At 46.5% G+C, this 22,073-nt stretch overlaps 7 protein-coding genes across 7 annotated transcripts; 2 read left to right on the top strand and 5 right to left on the bottom strand.

Annotated features, from left to right (window-relative positions):
- Positions 1 to 3,967: 3,967 nt before the first annotated feature.
- HD556DRAFT_1448410 (uncharacterized protein) lies at positions 3,968 to 4,324 on the bottom strand (the record flags this gene model as incomplete). Its single annotated transcript, XM_041307422.1, has 1 exon — positions 3,968 to 4,324. The coding sequence occupies one exon, from the start codon at positions 4,322 to 4,324 to the stop codon at positions 3,968 to 3,970; it is 357 nt and encodes a 118-aa protein (XP_041155047.1).
- Positions 4,325 to 8,683: 4,359 nt separating this feature from the next.
- On the bottom strand, positions 8,684 to 10,561 carry HD556DRAFT_1407448 (inositol-pentakisphosphate 2-kinase). The gene is made up of 3 exons (XM_041304048.1): positions 10,028 to 10,561; positions 9,709 to 9,978; positions 8,684 to 9,659 (listed from the first exon to the last, which is right to left on the bottom strand). Exons 1-3 carry the CDS (start codon positions 10,451 to 10,453, stop codon positions 9,039 to 9,041), a joined length of 1,317 nt encoding a protein of 438 aa, XP_041155046.1. The 5' UTR covers positions 10,454 to 10,561; the 3' UTR covers positions 8,684 to 9,038.
- A 54-nt stretch (positions 10,562 to 10,615) lies between these two features.
- Positions 10,616 to 12,514, top strand: HD556DRAFT_1407447 (kinase-like domain-containing protein). The gene is made up of 6 exons (XM_041304047.1): positions 10,616 to 10,983; positions 11,043 to 11,160; positions 11,214 to 11,344; positions 11,392 to 11,874; positions 11,926 to 12,144; positions 12,202 to 12,514. Exons 1-6 carry the CDS (start codon positions 10,813 to 10,815, stop codon positions 12,394 to 12,396), a joined length of 1,317 nt encoding a protein of 438 aa, XP_041155045.1. The 5' UTR covers positions 10,616 to 10,812; the 3' UTR covers positions 12,397 to 12,514.
- Positions 12,515 to 13,033: 519 nt separating this feature from the next.
- Positions 13,034 to 16,193, bottom strand: HD556DRAFT_935585 (uncharacterized protein). The gene is made up of 3 exons (XM_041312072.1): positions 16,071 to 16,193; positions 14,348 to 16,016; positions 13,034 to 14,270 (listed from the first exon to the last, which is right to left on the bottom strand). The coding sequence occupies exons 2-3, from the start codon at positions 15,959 to 15,961 to the stop codon at positions 13,356 to 13,358; spliced, it is 2,529 nt and encodes an 842-aa protein (XP_041155044.1). The 5' UTR covers positions 15,962 to 16,016; positions 16,071 to 16,193; the 3' UTR covers positions 13,034 to 13,355.
- A 2,168-nt stretch (positions 16,194 to 18,361) lies between these two features.
- HD556DRAFT_1407420 (uncharacterized protein) lies at positions 18,362 to 19,352 on the bottom strand. The gene is made up of 5 exons (XM_041304046.1): positions 19,113 to 19,352; positions 18,980 to 19,053; positions 18,893 to 18,930; positions 18,761 to 18,845; positions 18,362 to 18,703 (listed from the first exon to the last, which is right to left on the bottom strand). The coding sequence occupies exons 1-5, from the start codon at positions 19,324 to 19,326 to the stop codon at positions 18,395 to 18,397; spliced, it is 720 nt and encodes a 239-aa protein (XP_041155043.1). The 5' UTR covers positions 19,327 to 19,352; the 3' UTR covers positions 18,362 to 18,394.
- HD556DRAFT_1407412 (class I glutamine amidotransferase-like protein) lies at positions 19,353 to 20,714 on the top strand. The gene is made up of 5 exons (XM_041304045.1): positions 19,353 to 19,585; positions 19,646 to 19,741; positions 19,803 to 19,907; positions 19,959 to 20,098; positions 20,147 to 20,714. The coding sequence occupies exons 1-5, from the start codon at positions 19,435 to 19,437 to the stop codon at positions 20,486 to 20,488; spliced, it is 834 nt and encodes a 277-aa protein (XP_041155042.1). The 5' UTR covers positions 19,353 to 19,434; the 3' UTR covers positions 20,489 to 20,714.
- Positions 20,715 to 21,755, bottom strand: HD556DRAFT_1407407 (Mss4-like protein). Its single transcript, XM_041304044.1, has 3 exons — positions 21,445 to 21,755; positions 21,250 to 21,388; positions 20,715 to 21,190 (listed from the first exon to the last, which is right to left on the bottom strand). The coding sequence occupies exons 1-3, from the start codon at positions 21,688 to 21,690 to the stop codon at positions 21,072 to 21,074; spliced, it is 504 nt and encodes a 167-aa protein (XP_041155041.1). The 5' UTR covers positions 21,691 to 21,755; the 3' UTR covers positions 20,715 to 21,071.
- Between the last annotated feature and the right edge of the window lie 318 nt (positions 21,756 to 22,073).

Below are 22,073 nucleotides of genomic sequence, written 5' to 3'. Positions count from 1 at the left end.
TGGGCGGTGAAGGAACGATGATATTCGCAATGTCAACTAAGAACTACGAGATATCGGGTTTGACCCCTAAGTGTCGGAGAACGACTCTCCTCTACTTGGATGATAATGATGCTATGGGGAGTCCAATATTTATGTAGATACATAGAAGTCCGGAACCCTATAGGCGAAAGCAGTAGCGCAATATTTTCGGGTCCAATGTCCTATGTAATAAGACATGAGGTGCTGCAGACATGTAATAATGTGGTCTACAATGTTAGCGATGGGAAAGCAAATAACTACGCACCTAGTGGGGCTAGTGCAATGAGACAGGACATAGGTAGGACAAGTACACGTGAAGTCCGATAGTCTGATGTCCGATGTCCGAAGTGCAAAGTGCAAAGTCTGATGTCCGATGTCTGATATCCGATGTCTGATGTCCGAAGTGCGATGTCTGATGTCTGATGTTTTTGGGTTCAGTGCATATTGAGTCGGATATGATAGGGAATGATTCAGGTAATGATTAGCATTGATACATGCATCAGAAATTAGACCTCTATGAGGCCACAGAGATGTCAGTCTCTACACCAGTGTTCATTACTGCAAAGTTAAAAACTTCAATGTGGTCTTGTATTTGAAGACACATCTTTGCCACCGATTGAATTGGACCTCCTTCGTTATGTGAGTTATCTGCATTATAGACTGGGATGGGTCGAGAGAGTGGTTCAAGATTGAGACCTTTTTCTCATGCAAATCCTTCATTAATGTAGCAGCCAGTGGCACCACAATCCAAAAGAGCATTTAGCTCAAAGGTGTGTTGATCATCAAGGGTACGGACAATGACTGATGTGACAACTGAGTTTTGATTGATTTTGCAGATCCAGCTTCCTGGACGCTTTAGCTCCTGAAGAACTTCTCTTTGTTAGATTGGAGCAAGCTGTTAAAGCTGAAGCAGGAGATTGATATTGACTTTGGAGGTACACTGATGATTTGTCCAATGTGTTAAGACCGTGCACAAAGGGTAGGACTGATTCTGAGGGGCTTGGCTTCAGCTTGTGCGCTGCGCCCCTTACCCGAGTATGTGCCCTTAATTTCAGAATGATGTCCAAAGAAAGTCCAAGGATGTCCGAAGGACATCCGAAGCGCGGGAAAGTTCGGAAGGACTTTCCGGACGAGTGCGGGAAAGTTCTGGAGGAACTTCCGGAAATCACGATGAGGTTTCGTCCTGATATGGATACATGTAATGGCTACTTAGGACTTGTCCTAAGTAGAAGCAAACAGAGGAAAGGCTGCAAGGACAAAGTCCGAAGCAGAATAGGTCCGGAGGACCGCAGGAAAGTTTTGGACGAACGTCCGGAAACTTCGGAGGATCGGATGAGCGGATAAGCGGATAAGCGGATAAGCGGATAAGCGGATGAGCGGATAAGCGGATGAGCGGATAAGCGGAGCTCTGGCCTAGGGAATTTCTCCCTAGGCCCAAGATGGATATTGACTAAGTCGATAGACTAGAACTGATATGAGGACTTAGAGTGAGATCTAGTGCGAGGACTAATATGATATTCAGACTGAGGAACTACAAGACATATACAAGAGTTTATATACTAAGGAAATAACGGAAAGATCAGTAAGCAAGCATCCGAGGCTATGTATGAAGCATAAGCAAAGTTATCAAGCGCGAGTCGGAAATGAAGCATAGGTTAACGGATCAGTAAGCATACCGGTAGTAAGTATAACCGAGATACCGAGGACAAGGAATACCGAATAGAGGAATAGGCTGTGTTAACGTTATATGCACAGGAATTGAATTAGGAAGCTTATCGTATATCGGATCGGATTGGACCGGACGTCCGGATGAGACACGTGGATATATGGGATATGACATTAGGGTGATGGGACAAAGGATGACTGATGCAGGCTAGCTGAGGTATGGAGTTAAAGGGATGTGGATGTGGATGTGGATGTGCAGAGGTGCAGGGATCCGGATGGATAAAGGACTGGAGACATGGATAGGGTGTCCGAAGGTCCGGATGAGGCGTTGTAGGACACGAGCTGGCGCTGGGCTCGTATCGAGCTATTTCACAGTACACGTCAAATACCCGTCACATGCTAATCACTTCCCGATGTTATCCAACGCTAACCCGCCAACCCGACGTTTAGGCCGCATCGGCCGATGCAAATTCCCGCGCACTCGTCCTTCCCGTGTCTTGTCCTGTCTTGCTAGCCCCACTAGGTGCGTAGTTCATTATTTCACACATTACTCACGTCGTAGCAAGCGCTATTACATGTTTTCCCATAGTCCGCAGCGCCTCATGTTTATTTACATGTACTTCGGATCCGAAATCATCGGCCGCTATCTTCGCCTATGGGTTCCGCATTTCTACGTACTTACATATATATTGGACTGACCTCGAGCATTATTCATTATCCAAGTAGAGGGGAGCAGTTCCCCGACGCTTAGTGGTCAAACCCGACATTTCGTAGTTCTTAGTTGATATTGCGAATATCATCGCTCTTTCATTATCCGTATCAGTCATTGTTATTATTGCGCACACCGCTCGCTCTTCCGACGCTCGCTATAGCGTTACTATTAGTTTCCGACACCCCGAACCCGAACCCGATACCCCGATACCCCAAAAACATCGGACCCGACGCTTTTGCATTGGACATCGTAATTATACCTTTGGACATTGTTTCCCGCGCTCGGACTATTGATCTCACATCACTCACTTACCCCCAAGACTATTCCCAGACCGCAGACCCCTGGGTCGAACGCACTTGTCAGGCAAGTATAGCAGACTAGGCAGTGCAAAGACCACAACACAAATATATCAGTTTGGAGCCATCTTCGTATAGTTCCTCTCGGTATTGTTGTTTCTACAGCGTGGGAATATTGTCGGATGTAAGTCCGGAATACAGGATATGACACAATGACACAGTATCTTTAATGCCTTTTCATCATCTGAACAAAGCATCTCGATGATCCAGAGTAGAGAACCTTTCTTCTTTTTTTCCTCATCTTCCAACCATCTTTTACTCACTTCGTCTTTTTTAGGTTTCTGTTTCTGCTTCTTTCTCCATTTATTTTTTCTTCTGCAACTTGCTTTTCAATTGATCTATAGAGCTGTGTGCTTGGGAGTCCAAACCATATGTTTCATTGACTGACTTAGCACTTATCGTACAATCCACTAGTGAGTTAGCACCCTTTTCTTCTAATGTCTTCAAAAATCCTCATGCTGCTCCTTAGGTTTCTCTCGTAAGTTAAAATCTCTGCTACTTCTTCCTTCTGCTCTTCTGATAACCTTTCAAAGACTGCCCTCATAGTATTTCAGCCTTGCAGCTTAGGGCAACCACGAACAAGATGCCCTGGCTCTCCACAGTTATAGCATTTGAGTTGGCTAGCTTATCCATGTTGCTGATCAAGATCCATAGGTTCCCCTTATCCAGGAAAGGTGTGTTTGCGCCCTGTGGTGTTCCCTGTACCCGCTTGACCCCCAGTGTTTGTGCTTATGCCAGTCATTCCAGTGGTTCCCATATTCAGATAAACTCATCCTCCCATCATATTGCCAGGTCTCATCTATCCTGGCCCTGCTCATCCTTCTCTAAGCTTTCTTCCACTTTGGACTTCTCCCTCATTCCTTTCATTCACCCTCTTATTCCTATCATACCTCTTGGCATAATCTCTCCAGGCCGTCAGAGTTTGATCAACCTGTGGTGCTGCTATGATTGTGTTGAAGGTTGGTCTATCGAGGTTCTGTTGTATAACATCAAGCAGGGCTTCATCATTGAATCCTGTAAGAGTTGCAAGTTGGTCGAATTCTGTGAAATATTCATTGGCAGATTGTTTAGTATTTTTCTTCAATGCATGTAACTTCACTTGAGCAGCTCACTTCTTATTTGGATCATCAAACACTTCTTTCAACTTCCTCTTGAATGCTGTCCAGCTTGTGAATGTAACAGTTCCCTCTCTCAACTGCTTTGTAACATTGGTCGCCTAAGTTCCTGCAAAGCCTTTCTTCATAAAAGATAAGGCCGTAATAATCTTCATCTGGTCATCAACATAGACGGCTGGTTTGGCAGAGAACAATAGATAGAGCTGGCTCATAACAGGATTGAAGGTGTTGTATTTTCCATCATAGATGTCAGGCTCTGTAACTGATGCCTTGGGAGGTGCTGTGGGTTGTGTCCATGGTGCTAGTGCTGGCTGATTTAAAATTTGAGTCACTGCTTGTCCAACATCTTGCTGTCCTTGTATGAGCTGTGCAAGGAGTTGGAACAAGGCCAGTGCATCTCCATTGTTAGGAGAGGCCATATTCTGGTCAGTGTCAAGTGAGTTGGTGGTAGATGACATGATAGGGGTTGACAAATAAAATAGTTTCTGGCTTTAAGATTGTTTTCGACCTAATGTCAGCATAGCTTTGATGATGATCCCATAGAAGGGAACAAGATAGATTGCTGGTTACAAGACTGCGATGGTAGAATAAACAAGGTCGAAAACAGGAGACATAACTATTGATGAGCGCAAGATAACTCAAGTTGAAAGTCCACTAGTTCCAGAAATGGTTGGACTGTTCTTTTCATCACATGGAACCCAAGAAAAAACGAGCTGGAAAGCGCAACATGACAAGCAAAGCGCAATGCTAGGGCAAGTCGAAGCTCATTCTGTTCACCACGATGGAGCAGGCCGAGGGGCTCGCAGCCCAGAGACTGAGCAACCAAGCTGGAATGATGTGAAGCTATGCGACAACATGCTAGAGACCTAGTCTACATGCTGACTAAGCTATGGAATCATAACACCACTGTAATGATACAACAATTGCTGGACACTACATGAAGTAAGTAACCAGCAATATAAAATGTTGTGGTCTTGTGCAGCCTAGTCTGCTATACTTGCAAGACAAGTGCGTTCGACCTGAGGGGTTCGCTATAAGGTATTAGAATAATCAGTTATACTAAAAGGAAGATAGTCCGAAGCGCGGTGACCTGCACCAAACTGGTTCGGTGCATGGATGACCGATACTCTCCTATGAGCCCCTATGCCCTAGAATTACTATGAAATCATTTTCCCTGTGACCTGAAGTCAGACTGAGGCTAAGGGAATATTTTTCGCTTTTTTTCACTTTTATGAGTTTGTACGCGGGCGGATTGAATATTTTTGTACATTTATTCCTGCGATGAGTTTTGCTTAGTCAGCCATGAGGGTGACTCAGGCAGATTCTCACACATATCAGGTGACTGTGAAAAATATGTTTGTGTAAGGTTACCCTGTGGGAAAGCTTACAAATCGCTAAACACGCGTCCTATGTCATTATGCTACCAGTCAATTCATCAGCCACAGATTTTATAAACATATGTACACAATATGTAATCATTTCTCACTCTTGTCTAGCTGAGTCATCAAGGGTCACCTGACACATGATCCATACGCAGCTCTTGCTGACTCATCATTATACTAACTAGAGTTATGAATATTTACTTTTGACTCAAAGATACCGTGTGACTTGGTGCTATCGAACTAAAGTTACAACTTTAAGTATGAGAAACTAGTAGTATAGCCACCAAATTTGTCTATATAAGGACCAGCTTTTTGCCCAATAAAACAAGCAGTTCCCCACTGTTTTTACCTCTCAGAATAAAATTGTGAGTGAAGTGTGAATCGGCAACCAGCAAGTGCAGTTCAAGGTTGGAGCTCACATGCTCAACAACCAGCACAATACTTCTGAGCTCATTGTGTTGAACATCTAGCACATACCTTGAGCTCGCTGTGTCTGACAACTAGCAAGACTAATCTTTCTTTTTCTGTTTTCTCCTGATTGTCTGTCTGAATTTCTCTGTTTCTTTTTGTGTCATTGTCTGTGTCTCTGTCTGTGAATCTCTCTGTGATTGTTTTTCTTTTTTTTCTCTCTCTGAGATCGTGTCTGAGATTCGTGACTGAAGCTCGTGTTCTCTGTTTCTCTCTGTTTCTTTGTTTCTCTGTTTCTCTGTTTCTGTTTCTCTCTCTCTGTCTCAAGTGTGTGGTGTGTTGGTGACTGACTGTACTGACCATCTCTCTGATCGCTGTCTGTTTGCTTTGTGATCGTTGTTGCTAACAGTCTCCGTGATCGTGTTCGTGTTCGTGTTTTCTTTGTTGTAGCGGTCTCGTTTTGTTGATTGACTCAACCTATCAACTTTCTCTCAAGTACCAAAGTTTCAGTCTCATTCTTACCCAGAAGTTTGGTGTTGTCTCTTTTGTCCACGGACGACTCTGATAGTCTAGTGGGGAGACTTTAGGTGTTGACAGTGATACCTGACCTCTTACATCTGTGTGTTATACCGATCGAGGGTAGTCATTTGCGAGTTAGACTTTAGCTATTGAAAAGGGGACTTGGTATTGAAGTCCAAGGTCGCCCGTTCCTGAGTCTGTTTAATACTCATTGTGAGTTCCTTGGCAGCAGGTTCAATATTAGGCTAAGAGTGCTACAAAGGCTTGACTAGGCCTGACGGTAGTTTCACCTGTTTTTGTATTGAGGGGGACTCTCATTGTAACTCTGCACAACTTGCTGCACTAAGTTTGTGTACAAATCCTTGTTGCTGTGTGAAGTGTTAGGAAGAGTGTCTGTTTGTTTTGTGTCATCTCTATATTGTTAGAGTGACTGTGTTTCCTGATTTGTTTTGTTGTTGTCTGTGTTGTTGTGATTGTTGTTGTTGTTGTTGTTGTTGTCGATCGCTGACTGACCGAGTTCTGTGTTTTTCTCTCATCGCTGTGTTTCATATCCATATTGTTGGATTGACTATTGACTGCTGATCACTGACTACTGACTTTTTGTGCGAGCCATATTCTACTGACTGTATCTTAGGAGCAAGGCAAGCCACCCACGAACGACCACGTTATCAGTCATTGGTATTTGTCTGAATCGCTGACCGTGGAGATATTTGGTTTTATAGGTGTTTATCTATAGATCATCTATCTAAGAAGACAGCGGGAAACAAAGTCCAAAGGTATAATCACGAGTCTGATGCCAGAGCGTTGGCTCCAATGTTTTCAGGTTAGCAGACTAGCGGGTTTCGGGTGCGGGTTCAGCAGATTACAGGGAATAATGATAGCGAATGTCGGGAAAGCGAGCGGTATGCGGAGATATCGAAAATGATGGGTATTTCGGATAGAAAGAGCAGTAATATTCTCAATGTCAACTAAGAACTACGAAATATCGGGTTTGACCACAAAGCATCAGGAAATGGCTCCCTACTAATTGGATAATCAATAATGCTCAAGGTCAGTCCAATATATATGTAAGTACGTAGAAATGCAGAACCTGTAGGCAAAAGTAGCTGCGGAATATTTCAGGTCCGAAGTACATGTAAATAAACATGAGGTGCTGTGGACTTATGGGAAAACATGTAATAGTGCCTGCTGCAATGTGTGAAATAATCAACTATGCACCTAGTGGGGCTAGCAAGATGGGACGGGACATGGAGAGGACAAGTGCGCAGGAAAATATCAGGTCCGCTGTGGCTGAAATGTCGGGTCCGCTAGTCAAAGTGTAGGATTGAATGGGAAGTGATTATCATGTGATGGGCATTTGACGTGGATCATGAAATAACTGAATATGAGCCTAGCGCAAGCTCAAGTGCTACACCGCATATGCGCCAATTCCCGACAACGCCCAACACCGTTTTGGTTCAACTTAAGCTTTGGTTCGACTCTCAAACACTGTCAGATCTGACATGAGTTAGTGGACATTGTTTTAAATTCAAGGCTGTTCAACGTATTTGCTAGAGTGAGCCTGCCTGCTCTTGAAATGCCATGTCCTCCGAATAATAACAGTCACGAAAGCTTGCCCATAAACATTTTCAAAGAAAGCAGAGAGCAGCAGGAGAAAATGATGATCACATTCAACCAGAAGGTTCACTGGTGCAAATTCACTCAATACTTCGGGCACAGACTTCATGAGGAGAGTCGCACACAGTTCGAGGAAATGGTGGGAAATGGTGGGGACAAAGTTGGGCTTGGTGCAACAGACAACACACAAACCTGGAACATGTCAGATACTCTCAGATAAAGTAGAGGAAGTACAGCATCCAAGTGAGGAAGAACAAAGCCAGGGGGGATACTGTACCAACGGGCAAGCAAAAGAAAGAGTTTGGTGAGAACTATGGGAGAGTTGACGCATGACAGAACAGTGGTGATAACCTGCACTCTCGAAAACACCAAGCGACAGCAAGAGATATACATCAGAGGACGTGACAACAATGTGAACGCTGTCAAACGATATGCATCCTGTGAACAGGTTTCTACACACCAAGCAGGAGTGGTGATGGGACATGAGACTTCAGCAGCCAGGCACAGAAGGTCTGAGCAGTAGCAGAAATCGTGTGATGATATTGGGGATAATAAAGTGCATCGTAATATTCACAAATATCATGAACAGTGGCAGGGGGACAAATGTCCTGGTCCACCACATGAGAGACGCGCGAAGGCTCCTTGTTCAATAATGTCCTAGAGAACAGAAAGTGAATGGGTGATCAACAGGAAGGTGAATGACTTACATGGGGGTGATGAGACATATAGAGCACCGAGGGGTGAAGGTTTCACTGGCAGATGACAGAAAGATATGACCACGCCACGTACGGTGAAGATGACACAGACAGATGACATGAACACAAGCTGACATAATGTTTCCCACAGGATTTTTCAAGATATTTCTTGCAAACAGAGCCCAGACTTGTCGTCGGGAAAGGGCCGACTGAGGCCTGGTGCGTGACTCTTGCCCTTGGGACCCCCGGTCCAACGGCTCTCCGACGACTCCAACAAGCTCTGCAGAAGACTTGTCAACAGTCTCTACAGCATAACATTTACCTTTAGTGGTACTGGAAAAACTAGCAGATTGTTGGTCGAGTCTGAGCCTGATAGCCATTGATCGACATGTACGAGCTGGACTCGAGTCGATATACATCACGGCCAGTATGGTCTATGAATATCAGTTACAGTCACGAAAAGAAAAATGCCAAACACAAATCACTCATCCCAGAGATACTCCAGAGGTACTCAGAAATCAGTCTGATAACGCCACTTCGGTTACAGTCCTTCAAATATATCTGTAAGCAACATTCGATGCGAGAGAGCAGTAACACATAGGTGTACATCCTAATTGAGTAACGCGTTGACTGTCGATGCAACGCCGCTGGCTGCCCGAACTCTTGTAATGCTCCACGATTTTCCTGTCTAACCTTTCCCATTTCCCCAAGCGATCCATGCTCTTGATATCCATGTCGATGATTGTGACATCAAACGAGCCTACCTGCGTAGATTTGGGCCAGATGATAATGGAGCAATCCTTAAACGTCGCTGAAAGAAGGTATGCCATGAGATAATGCCGGAGGTGTCGAGGACTTGGAACTGTGTGATTCCAGGAATGATAATCAGAGTGGTAGATTTTGACGAAGTCCTTCCATTCCTCCATGGAAGGATCGGGAACCAAAGACCCGAGACCGTTATATGGGAGATCTGGTAATGTTTGTGTGTATAACTTAGATAAGCCCTCTACATCGAGTACATCCAGTGTTCGTTGTAAAGTTGATAGGAGGGAAAGAACGGGACTGTCAAGAAGTGCCTGCGCAAGAACGGATGTGAACGATTGCCGAAGGTTCTGGACGTCAGTCGATCCGTCCGCCGTGAAGAAGTGTGCCAACAATTGTACCGAGTGGTCCTATCCCAATGTATCAGAAATCTGAGAACGTGATGCACTAAAGACGTACATCATCTGGTTTTGTCATTCTGCCCTGGACGAAGAACCGTAGGTTATTGAGAGACCCATTGCTCTCATACCACCCAGCCCACAAAGCACCTAAGGCTTTTCTAACACGCGTCTCATCGGAAGAGAAAAGGTCCAAGGGGCAATAGGTCGTACCGACAGCCCCTTGTTCCATTCTGAAGCTCGTATGCATACAGAATCTGCACGTTCCTGTCTTCAGAGCGACAGTCTCAGGCGAGAGATGGTATTCTGTAGGTAAAAATCCCCATTTCGGCTAAATAATTAATCAGACGCAGATACTCTCCCAATAAACTAGCGACCACCTTGATTTCCATCGCGATGGGCATACTCCCAATGAGATCCGTAGCTAATACACCCTTGGTCCTGCGAACATCAATCTGATCCGTCTGCCTTCTCTCTGCTGGACGATCGCCGTCGCGTAGGATAACAAGTGACCTGAGCCAATCTTCGTCGAGCACCACCATCACAAGACTCGGCAGAAACTCAGAAGGAATGAGTTTTGAGATGATGTTCTCTTGAAAGGCGATCATGGGATCATCTGGCTGTTCACTGTTGGTATTGAGCAGCGTGTTGTCTGATGACCCTTGAGCGACTTTACGCAGACGTAGAACGCGATCAGAGAATTGGACATTGTGAGGTCCTCGATACGAGAATACGATAGTCGCCCCTCCCTCGGAGATATATGTCCAATCCTCAGGTTTTGTTTCAGTAATCAACGTTGGAGTCATTGCAGAGATTGGGCAAATTTAGGTGTGCTTTGCGACCGATAATTGATAAAACGTGTTGCATACCACAAGCTAGTACGCATGTGTTGGTAGAGGACTGACCGGCAGGTCCGCAACACGCACAACAAGCGCCAAACAAGCGCGCTGGGTTAAACACTCCGCTTTCGAAATTCGAAGCTTTGACCTGCTACCACACCTTTTTGTGGAACAATAGACGATGGTGTGGAATTACCGTTGCCCCCATTACAATATTTATTGGCCATGTCTGAAGTCTGGGTTTTACAACCTTGAGTGTTTCATCCCAGTTCAACGATCTTGTCGCTCGCAAGCTTCACGAAATATCTATTACCATCAGAATCAGAATGCGATACCCAACTCCCTCATCAACCAAGCCGTCTGAAAGTTCGCGGGCTACAAAACATCCCTCTCGATCCCCAAAAGCAAATGCCGCCCCCTCCAAAGGTATCCACGCTCGCAAGCATGTTCTCAAAGCATCCAAGACTCGACGTGCTTCGCATTATGATCCTAAACCGGTATGTGCACCCTGGTGCTCTTCTGATTCATAGCATCTTCACTGACTGTTTGTTTATAGCCATGCATCACCGTCCACGGGTTACCTGGTTATACTGGTGGCCTCTTACCACCCGATGTAGTAGACCCTCGCCCACCCGCACTTCCCTTGGACGGTTTTGAATGTATTCGCACATTAGGTATGACATGGCTATTTCAGAATCGGGAGCTAAACTTAACTCACTCGATGTAGGCGATGGAGCTTATGGTCATGTGCTGCTCGTACGAGTGCGTGACCAACCCAATCTAGGGAAACTGGCACAGCCAGGATCATTGTTTGCAGTTAAGGTCCTTTCTAAAGAAAGGACGAAAATCACACATCAGGTATGTATACCGCTACATCATATTTGCAATTATAACCTTTCAACCAGAAATACCCTGCGGATACTCATGCAGAGAGGATGCACCTGTCGGCATTGCCCTGGAGTCCCTGGGTGAATGGTGTCATAGGCGTCTTCAAAGATGAATTGAACCTTTACCTTATGCTCGAGTTTATACCGAGCGGGTGTTTCTACGACGTCATCCAAACGCGCGGCCCTTTTGATGCTGCCACTGCCCGGTTCTACTTTGCCAATCTCGTGTCTGGGCTTTATTTCCTCCATGGCGAGGGAATTATTCATCGAGATTTCAAACCAGCAAATATTCTCGTTAGACCGGATGGGTACTTGGCCATCGCAGACTTTGGATACGCCCGTTTAGATAAGATTGACAACGGACCAATCACAGATTGGCTAATGATCGGGACACCACTTTACATGGCTCCTGAGACCTTATGTTACCAACACATGACAGGATTCAGTGTCGACTGGTGGGCGGCAGGTGTGACGTTGTACGAAATGCTCACGAAGAGAACGGTCAGTACCAGTGATTCCTGCCCCATGAGACCTTTCTTATATTACTTCCAGCCATTCTTCGGTACGGACGAAAATAAAATATATAAGAGGGTCTCCTCGGGGAAGTACAAGTGGCCCAAGGGCCTCCGCGTGAGCGCATCCCTCAAGTCCATTGTCGCAGGACTTTTAACCACGACGGCGGAGGATCGTCTGGGTATTAAGGGATCCGTTCTCGACCACCCATGGCTCGACAACATCGATTTTGATAAATTGGATGCTGGAAACTACATGGTATGTCCCCTCGTGTAAGCAAGCATATTCAGTATGTCTAACGGATAGATAATATAGGCCCCTTGGATCCCTGAAGCGCCTGCGCCCACCCAGACGTGGTTAAACAAGGGCCTTCCGCCCCCGCATCACATTCCTGGACTCAAAATTTGCCTACCAGCTGTGCACCGCGAGTGGGATGACCGTCTGCCCAGGAAACAGTTACCTAATTTTGCGGACCAGTTGTGCACCGCAGGTCGGATGGCCCAGAAATAATTACCTATCTAGCTGACACCGACTATCATGCACGTCATGTTTCTTTCGTCGTTAATATCTAACATATGTAAGGATGGTATCTATTTTATCAATGCTCGTGTGACTACTGCCACCTGGCTAGTGATGTGAAGTGGATATATCAACTCACCGAATGACATTAGTACGAGTTCTTGAAGTATTCTTACCCATCGCAACAGGTACTGTACAGAAATAACGCGCGGCACTGCATAAACAGAACAAGTGACCGTTTCGAGCGGGTCGCGAACTTGCGAACGTTGATGCGGACGCGTGAAACATGGCCTCTGTAAGCGGTCATATGAAGATTCTCTACATGTGGGCTTCTATTCTATTGAAGCACACATCCGAGTTAATCCCGGTCAAAAGGACTGAGAATCGACGCTGCATTCTCTCTTTCTTCTCTACGCTCATCTCCTTTTCCCCGTCGCTCTCACACTCTCCACCAGTCATCGCGCAAATATTCTGCAAGTATTCTCACCATGACTTCAATTAATGCTGCTCCGACCTCTTCTTCTACCCCGACTTGAAGCAGAGGTCAGAACAGTCTGTAGTTGGTGCTTCGACTCCGGCCTAGCAATAAAGCCCATAATCAATTCGAGTTATTAGGTGCTCCAAACCATGCACGTCCTTAGGTAGGCTATATCTATGTATGAGACTTGGGGCAACTAGGTCGTCTGTTCTGTTCTATGTACCAACTAGTTTGAGCTAATTACGCCGTCAGTACTCAAAAAAAATATTATATACCATGGCCCTCGAGCGTCAACGCAACCGACGGCTGAACCACGCAACGTGTATTAAGACAATAATCTGAAGATATACCTTATTATACAGACTCGACATCCAAATTCCAAGTCCCTATGGATCGATCGTATCGTATAAAAGTAACGAAAGTGGTGGAAGAAAACGTGGGGGTGCAGAGGGGGGATACAATACGTTATAAGTCAAAATCCGACCTCCGGTTGTCGTTGGCCCTTGGCAGGAGCGGGAGTTAACGTTGATGGGTCCCAGGACGAGCCATTTTGCGTAGGTACGTCAGGATCTGACGTTCCCTCGCTGCCAGCGTTAGTACTTCCAGTCACTTCTGCCAGAGTAGGATCGCCCTCTGCGATGACGCCACTCGTCTCGTCTTCGCTCCTACCCGATGACAAACTCGACATACTCAGCACCCCGTAACTGCCTCCGCTCGCAGAGGCATCTGATCTCTCGCTCATCCTGCTAGGCACACGTCCTGCGTCCTCTTTCCCACTCGGCCCGCTCCCTATAGCGCTCATGCGTCCATCAGATCGAAGACTCCCTCGACTAGGCACACGCAGGCTTTCAGGGCGCTTTAGAATCGCATCGGCCAATATACTATTCTGCCACATATCCTCTTGGTCTCCCTCAGCTTCGCTGATGCTCACATCTTCACTATTATTCTCTTGAGCAGATGAAGATGCCGAATTGCGTCGTCGTCGCCTTCCACGCGATGGCGATGACCCCGCCGAGGAAGTCGTGTCAGGGGTATATTGGCCTTTACCACCACCGTTCCTCACGCTGCTTCCCGGATTCATGGTCATTCTCAGACCGGAGAATAAAGGCGTCATCCCTGCACCTCCATAGGTACCTGGAAAGCCAGGGTATGGGTGGTAGGATGATGCAAGGAGTGCTTGAACGTGTGCAGGTGGATTGTGGCTGAAATTTGAGGGAAGGCCACTGTGAGAGATATTGGGGCTGTGGGGTTGCAGGCGTGGGGATGGTGATGTGGGAGAGGAGTAAGATGATGAAGGAGATTGAGCTTGAGCTTGAGATTGTAAAGTCGTAAGGATAGAGTATGCTGCCTGAAGCTGCTGCATAAGGTGATGGACTTGAGCTTGTAACTGAAGAATATGGTCAGTGAAACGATGATAACGAATACCGCCGCACAATGGAGGCTCGGTGAAGAGTAGATACTCACTTCACCTTCCCTCCTCCTCCAAGCCATCGTATCTTCATTCCATCGCCACTTTAGCTCTTCATTTTCCTTCCCCACACGTTCAGCCTCCGTACGAGCTTTCTCTTCTCGTAGTCTCGCAGCCTCGAGTGCACCACGCATGGACGCGAGCTGGGTTTGAGCACGTAATGGGCCAGTAGGCGAGCCTATATGGACAGTGTGAACAGATACTCCTGGTGGAGGCGTCGAGCCTCGCGAGGCAGTTGGTATTGGCAGACCCGCGACTGTCTGTCCATTCATAATAGGACTTTCAACTATGCTCGAATGGGTATGTGTGTGATCATTAGGAGACGCCTGGAGAGGGTTCAAAGTAGGAAATGTGACATGTGGGAGTGTTGGTGAAGGAACAAGTTGAGGGGAAGAGCCGGAGGGAGATGGCTTCGGTTCAATACTCGATCCTAGATTCGGGTGTAATGGGGAACTGGGTGCGCATGCAGAGGTGGATAACATAATTCGTGCGGGAGAGGAGGAGTGAGAGGCAGATGACGATGCCAAGGGGGTATTGTGCGAGATAGAGGCTGCAATCACACAACTACCATTTGACTTGTCAGCTCCACGGTGCTTGAGCATTAATCGTGGAGGCTTGGTGTGAGCACCTGCCCTGTATGCCTGTGATTGTCCGTCCAAATCCAACGTGTGGGTAGATATAGATACACAGAGTGGCATAGAACGAGATTGAGGGTAAGAAGTGAATGAGGATGTAATTTCATGGCTGTCGTGTTCTTCTGCAGAGGTGGGTGAGGAAGACGATTCTAGCATGGAGGAGGGGGAATCGTCGTGACAGGGGCTGCCAGCAGGTTGGATGTTGTCAGCGGTGCCATGAAGGTGCGTGTGTTCAGAGCGTGAAGTACGCATGGTGAGATCATTGGACGTGACATGACGCGAAACTGATGCTGGCTCAGAACTGGATGCTGACATGCAAGCAGGTAGCAGGCGGTCCTCGTGTGGTTCAACCGCTGGCGGTGGCTCTACGCTCAGATGTGATACAAGACTCTCTTTAGGAGAGTCCTGAGTAGGTGAAAGCAAACAATAAGTGGATGGCGCGACGGGCGCGATATTATCGTTACTTGTGGTCGACTTGAACTCTGACTCGAACACCGGAGAATCGCTACCGCTGTTATCTTGATGAACGGGTGTTTTAGGTTGCAAGGTCTTGGGTGTAGACTTTGCCTTCTTCCCGTTCTTGAGAAGTTCCTTAAGCGGAACTTTTCCCCTTCTGCGTCGCTCCTTGGACCGAGAAGCTTTCTGCTCCATGTCGGTAGATGTAGATGATGTAGTGTTTGGGTGTTCTGGTCCGGTCATGTCACACTCACCAGGAGTGTTACTGGCGATATGAAAAGTAGAGAGAGCGGCGGTGATGATGGATTGAGCAGAACGGGCCTGTTGGGAGTTAGGTCCGTGGTCGTTCCCGGGATTGTTCTCCACGTGCTTTGCCCGCCAGAGGAGGATGGATGCAACGGCGAGAGCGAGAGAAGAGACAGTGAGTATAGCGATGCGCGCGTTGTCTTCAGCGAGCAACCAGTTGTGTACGTGCTCTCGCTCACCCTCATCCATAACGACAACGAACGAACAGAACATTGTCAAACTAATCTGCCATAACAATTTCACAATTTCAGTCTCCGATTACGGTATTCTATAAATAAATGATCCCCTTTTTTATTATTATCTATGTTGCAGTGCCGCGCACCTCCGAGCTCTGCATGTGCAGCACATTAATATTGTCGCACTATCATCGCACACAGCAAGCAAGAAATCACACGGTGCTTGAGATCTCCCAGCTTTCTATGGAAACTACTCGGAACTCTAAAAAGTTAATCAGGTTAAAAGGAGAAGCACAACAATGACCTGGAAGGTATGAACATGCATGTCGTCAAGCAGGTATCGGATTGCCATGTGTTCACAGAGCATATGACATAGCGGAAATGTCCAACAACTGGATCACATGCGGAACGGAAACGACCCTGCACACGGCCCTGGCGCTTTCACCTCATGTCCAAGGTTGGCCCACCAGCAATCAGAACCGATTTGATAACCCCTGTCGCTATGAAGCAATGCTCCCCTCACGCTTGTCTGAAATGCGAATCGCGATGCCGTATCATTCCAAGCACGAGGATATCACGTGTTAAGAACGACCGGTACCGGTGTTCTTATCGACCTCTTAAGCTACCTGTTGAAAGTCGATTACTTTCTCGATTGTTTGCATCGTGCGAACGGAGATTACTGAACATAACCAACCCGAGGTCGTAGGCATGGCAGATGAGCACTTGAGTTGATATTCAGGACTGCGCGGAGCATTCTGTTGCGCCCGGCAGTCCGAGTCACTAAATCGTTTCCGTCTTTAACGCGGACAGTGTCCTGAAAAAGTCGTGATTGCGTCTCACCTTAGTCGTGGAATCTCATAACCAAGCTAACATTTCGCCACTAGCCTCATGATGTAGTGTTACGTACATCGTGCATGCATTCGACATTCCCAGTAACTGAGTCAAAACCTAATAGTAGCTTCTCATGCCATGACGATCCTGAATGTGAGGCCAGCAACAACGTACGTACTTCAAGAATTTGAGGGTAGCATCGAGGAAAAATTCACTGACAGTGAATGCCTCATACTCGCACAGTCAGCACCATGGCTCGAGCGTGGAGATTGCTCTGCAATGGAAGCCTGATCAAAATGGAAGTCAAAGTTGTTCGGGCAGGAGCCCATTGGGCAAGTCTACTCACCGATCGTGATGTCTGCTGTTCCACTCCCTCACTGCGTGCACTAGTACTCTGTTAGATAATTGCTTCAGCTATTCGTACTATACTTACCTCGTACACTGACCCCCGGGTCCCGGGACAGCCCGCAGGGCATCCCATCTTAACAGTTTCCTTTATTTGTTGCGGTATATAAGTATAGAAATTCTCTCACCGAAACTATTGTTCTGTTTGCGTAGCAGGTCAGTGTATGAGCGAGACCAGTAATATGGCATCGGCCGATAATCATAGGTCCGACATCGTGCTGATGTCCTTGCCTTTTATATCACTTCTTCGCTATCTTAATCTGCCACGCCGACTCATCGACAGCCTCGGAACGATGCAAGATTAGTGTACGACCCACAGTAAGAATGTTTCAAGCGAGGCAGCAGGAACAAGCGGAAGCCCGGCTTGTTAGTTTACTATTATTCAGGCTCATTGATGACACCTCCAGATGATGGAATTACCCGTTACCTTTAATTGATTACGGGCTGGGATAACAAGATACGCAGGTGAACAGTATACAGATCTGATTGCGAACCACGTATATATGTGACAATTTGGTGTATACTACAGCTCGCAATCATGTTCGTACTAGCCGCCTAAGTGAAAAGTGGCGACCGGTCACCGCAGCCTGAGAATCTGTCGAAATTCTGCGTGCTGGTGTGGGCTCAGCGCTCATGAGTCCGAGTCACTACCAGTCTATGTAGGTCCGCATCGCTGTTATCCATTTGAGCAGGTATCCCAAGGTATGGTTTAATATATTTAAATTTCTCAGACCGCCAAGGCAATAATATCATCAGCCATCAGTAAGGTTATGAAATGAACATGGTCGTCGTACCGCATGATGCAGTCGTGAGCAGCTAGAGATAACTTTTTGTGGGTTAATCAAATGTGAGGCACTGTTACTCACCAGCAGTGTCAGTTTCAAACCACTGAGCTTTTGAAAGCCCAGCCTTCTATTGATCATGCCAGGGATAAGCGCTAAGCTCTAAAAGATACGGTGAATAGGAATGAACAGGTATTGTATCACATTGTTGTCGGATCATGCAGGGGAAAGAATTGCAAATGATGACGGCCGGTCCAGGATCTGATGAGACATGGGATGTATGAACAAAACAGCAACAATAAGTACAGAGCATTTGGTAACGCTTATTATGCAAGGAATCACGGCATCTGAGTAATTGTTGCAAGAATGAGATGTTTATTACGACGAAGAACCTGGTGCCGCGTCTGTCTCTTCTTTCCGAGTTTGCTGTGCCAGCAATCGTCTGATAATGATTAATTAATCAAGGGCATCGACTCAAGGATAGAGACGCACTGTCTGGCAGCCAAAATCATCTGTGCTTTCCTTTCCTGCAAACTAGCCTCGCGCTTCTCCGACGAATCCTCCCAGTTGGCTTTGCCGAAGGCAAGATGATCTTCGGGTGACAAAGTGGAGGATAGCGTTCGGTCTTGTAGCTTGTAACGGGATATAAGGTTCTCTTTCGGGGTTGGTGCTAAACCTGTCGATTGCCCTTGAGGAGCAACTTGCCGGGGTTGTGGGAGAACCTCTGTGCGAGTATAGACAGTGAAATATGCTGGAGGAGGCTATAAAAGAGAATGCTCGAATGCATGAAATTGACATCAAGTGAGATATTTACACACCGCATCAAGATATCCACGCTCCAGAATTTTATTCGAGGTGATCTCGACGCTCCCTGTCCTCAGCAAGTCATAACGAATATTATCTCTGTGACAATAGTAAGTGAGAAATTCTGCAGTTAAAAACAAACATACTGTGGTATGGTTGGAAACATGGAATGTATCTGGTCAACCTGCGAGGAGGGATTCAGCATAATGACTGGTATAAAGTTCCAGCCCAACCATTTCCTGCGTTACATTCTTTGGCCTGAAACCGAGAGTTGAAGATGCTGACCTCCTACTGGAAGGGTCGCTGGCTGCCGTAGAAACTTGTTAGAAGCGGACATATTGGTGGAATCAATAGCTCGTTACTCACATGAAGTTGCCCATCGGAAGATGATGACAATGACTGCAAAAGCGACGATAGCGTTTACAACCTCGCTCATTGAAAGAAACCACGGATGATGATAGTGCGAGAACTTTGAAACGGATTGAAGTGAAAGCTTTAATGCGCTGTCCGTGGCAGTGTTCGTTTTACCATCGGAAACCGGGTAGAACCTGGACCGAAGCGGTCCGACTCGGCGAGTCATTCAACATCCCAACGGGCTGTAATGATATAAGTATCAGTAATCATTGATAACGATGTAACACTAATCAAATACTTCTCTCAGTATCAGCGCCTCCCCTTGGTTTTGGCGATGTATCAGCCGGGAACACATCGCCGTATTGCACTGCTCATATGCGATGTACCCGCTGATCCTGTTCGGGAGCAGCACGGGGACTACACAAGAATTTTCGGAACCTTGCTAGAAGAATCATTGAAGCCCATCAATGAGACTCATTCAGCTGGTTCGTTGTACATTTATTTTTGACTCTGCTACAAGGCTCGATTTCACACCATTGACCTAGACTCACAAACGACGTTCACACTTGAGCCTTTCGACGTGCGCGTGCAGGTTTACCCTAAAGAGGATGACTACGATGCAATACTAATCACAGGCTCTGGTGCGTGGAAACATATGCATGTGTATGTCATGAGTATGAATCTTGCTCCTGCCATGCACAGCACATACTGCCCACGAATATGAACAGCCAGGTAGAGAATGGATGAAAAAGTTGATTGAGTACGTGAGGGTGATCGCGACAGAGAAACCGCGGATAAAGATCTTTGGTCGATGAATACATTTCATACAGTCTACAAGGGCTGATGATCGTTTAACAGGCATATGCTTTGGACATCAGATCGTCGCGCTTGCCATGGGCGGGACATGTGTTCGCAACACTCGTTTCGAAGTTTCTGCGACAAAGCTCCAATTGACTGAACTCGGAAAGAGAGTGTATGGCATCGAATCTGGCGTAATGGTTAGAAATCTTTATTTTCGATTGCTATCGTACTCATTCTTTCTCGAGAACATACATTTAATGAATCGAGACCATGTTCCCACCAAGCCGCCATCATTCCATGTTCTTGCATCGTCTAACCAATCGCCGATTCACGGGATGGTTCTCTTTTCACAGTCAGAGTCCCTAAGGGACGCATCGCACTCTGATTTTCGCCTGACCGATATTCATATTCTCACCAGTCAAGGCCACCCCGAATTCACAGAGTCTATAATGCGTTTACTCCTCAGCGTGCGGCGAGGACTCTTGGGTCCCGAAATTTTTGATGACGGTCAGAGTCGTGCAGGCAATCAAAATGATGGAATTTCGGTTGTTGGAAAGGCGATATGGGGTGTCATGGGAGCAGAATGAGCAATGTATCCTGAAGCCATCACTAGCAGGTGCAACGGAATGTACAAGAACTCATTCAATGTCATAGGTTCTGGCACATCGGGCCTCAGGTTGCTTTGGAAAGTCATAATATAACACGGGCGCTATGCAACGGATACAGAGTGCTTGGGGGAGGGGTTTCTTTTCTTTTTCTTTTTCTCTCTTTCGTAATACGTTACAAAAGAAGAAAAAAAGAAAAAAAAAGAGAAACCGCCTGAGCTTTGATACGGATGGAAACAGACAGAGTATGAATTTAGCTTTGAATTTCGAGTATCGATCGATGTGATATGCATCATGGCTCTACGAAACCGCTCAAGAGATTCAATAGACATGTCGGGGTCTTTCATGCCTAACCTCATTTCATTATCTCTTGAGCGACCCGAGGGCAGACGGATTTGAACGTAGCAAGAGTCATGCCTTCCGAGGTGCCACCTCGAAGTCGAGTCAGCACTGGCAGATCCCAGTTTGTTGCTACACATCTGGTTGTTATTTCTTTAGCTGGCTTCGTGACTTGAAGTTGTTCAGTATCAGTCTGTAAATACGCGCAGCCCCATATCATTGTGACTTAGCGATATCCCACCCGCGAACAAGCTAGCCAAAATTCATTGCCCCCTTCTTCGCACCATCCCAATGGACCAAGGTCACACTCTGCGCATATCAGGAACTTGAGCTTTTTTGCTGCAACTGCTGGCATTTTGTTATTAGGGCAGGTGAATGGGAATGGAAACCGGCGATACACTGACCGTCTTTCTGGACAGGCCTTGTAAAACCAATGTTCTCAAATTCCATCATATTCGGAGTCACCAACCACCAGTGCGCAGTCGCAGGTGGAGCTGGCAATGCTGGCAGGTCTGGGTGAAGAGACTCCTTTACGGTATCGAGCTAACGACATCGCTGAGTGACGTCGATGGTATGGATTAATCAGAAACGAGTCGGACCTCGACACTATCACGCTCTACCCATCGGCCGATGCCCGCTTTCAAGATTACGCTACCGCATCCGTTACGGGGACAGAGAAGGTCGAATCTGTGTGTCAATTCTCCAAGATTCTTATCGTGCGATGTAGAAACCGCAAGCACGCCTTGATCGAAATCAGATAGTTTACGAATTGTAGAGCGATCTCCAGTATTCGAAGGGCGTTGTAATGCTGCCAGAGCACTGGGATGTATAGATTGATTTGACATGATGGTTGCGTGTCAAGTTCTCGTGCTGGAGATTGTACTAAGTAACTTGAAGGGTTGGACTTTGGTAACTTGTTTCTACGCTCACATAAGCTCAGGTATCTGTATGATCACCTGATCATTGGCATTGATAAGATAAGATAAGATGCTATGATTCGCTGATAAAATCACGCTACATGTATATTTCATGCATAAACAGAACTTCATTGAACTTCATTGATAAAAGCCTCTGGGCAGAAATTTCACGTCGCTATAGTGCGTATCCATTCCGTTTATGAAGGTGAGATGCTTAGTCGCTTCAGGACGCGTTTTTCTTTCACGTGATACGACATGTGACCCGTGGCGGCGGGCAGGCCCTCCCAACTTCCGTCTCAGGGCTGCGAAAC

Source organism: Suillus plorans (assembly GCF_016647745.1).
Source record: "Suillus plorans strain S12 chromosome Unknown HD556scaffold_75, whole genome shotgun sequence".
In the NCBI taxonomy this organism is placed as follows: Eukaryota; Fungi; Basidiomycota; class Agaricomycetes; order Boletales; family Suillaceae; genus Suillus; species Suillus plorans.
This window is presented reverse-complemented; position numbering and strand designations above follow the sequence as displayed.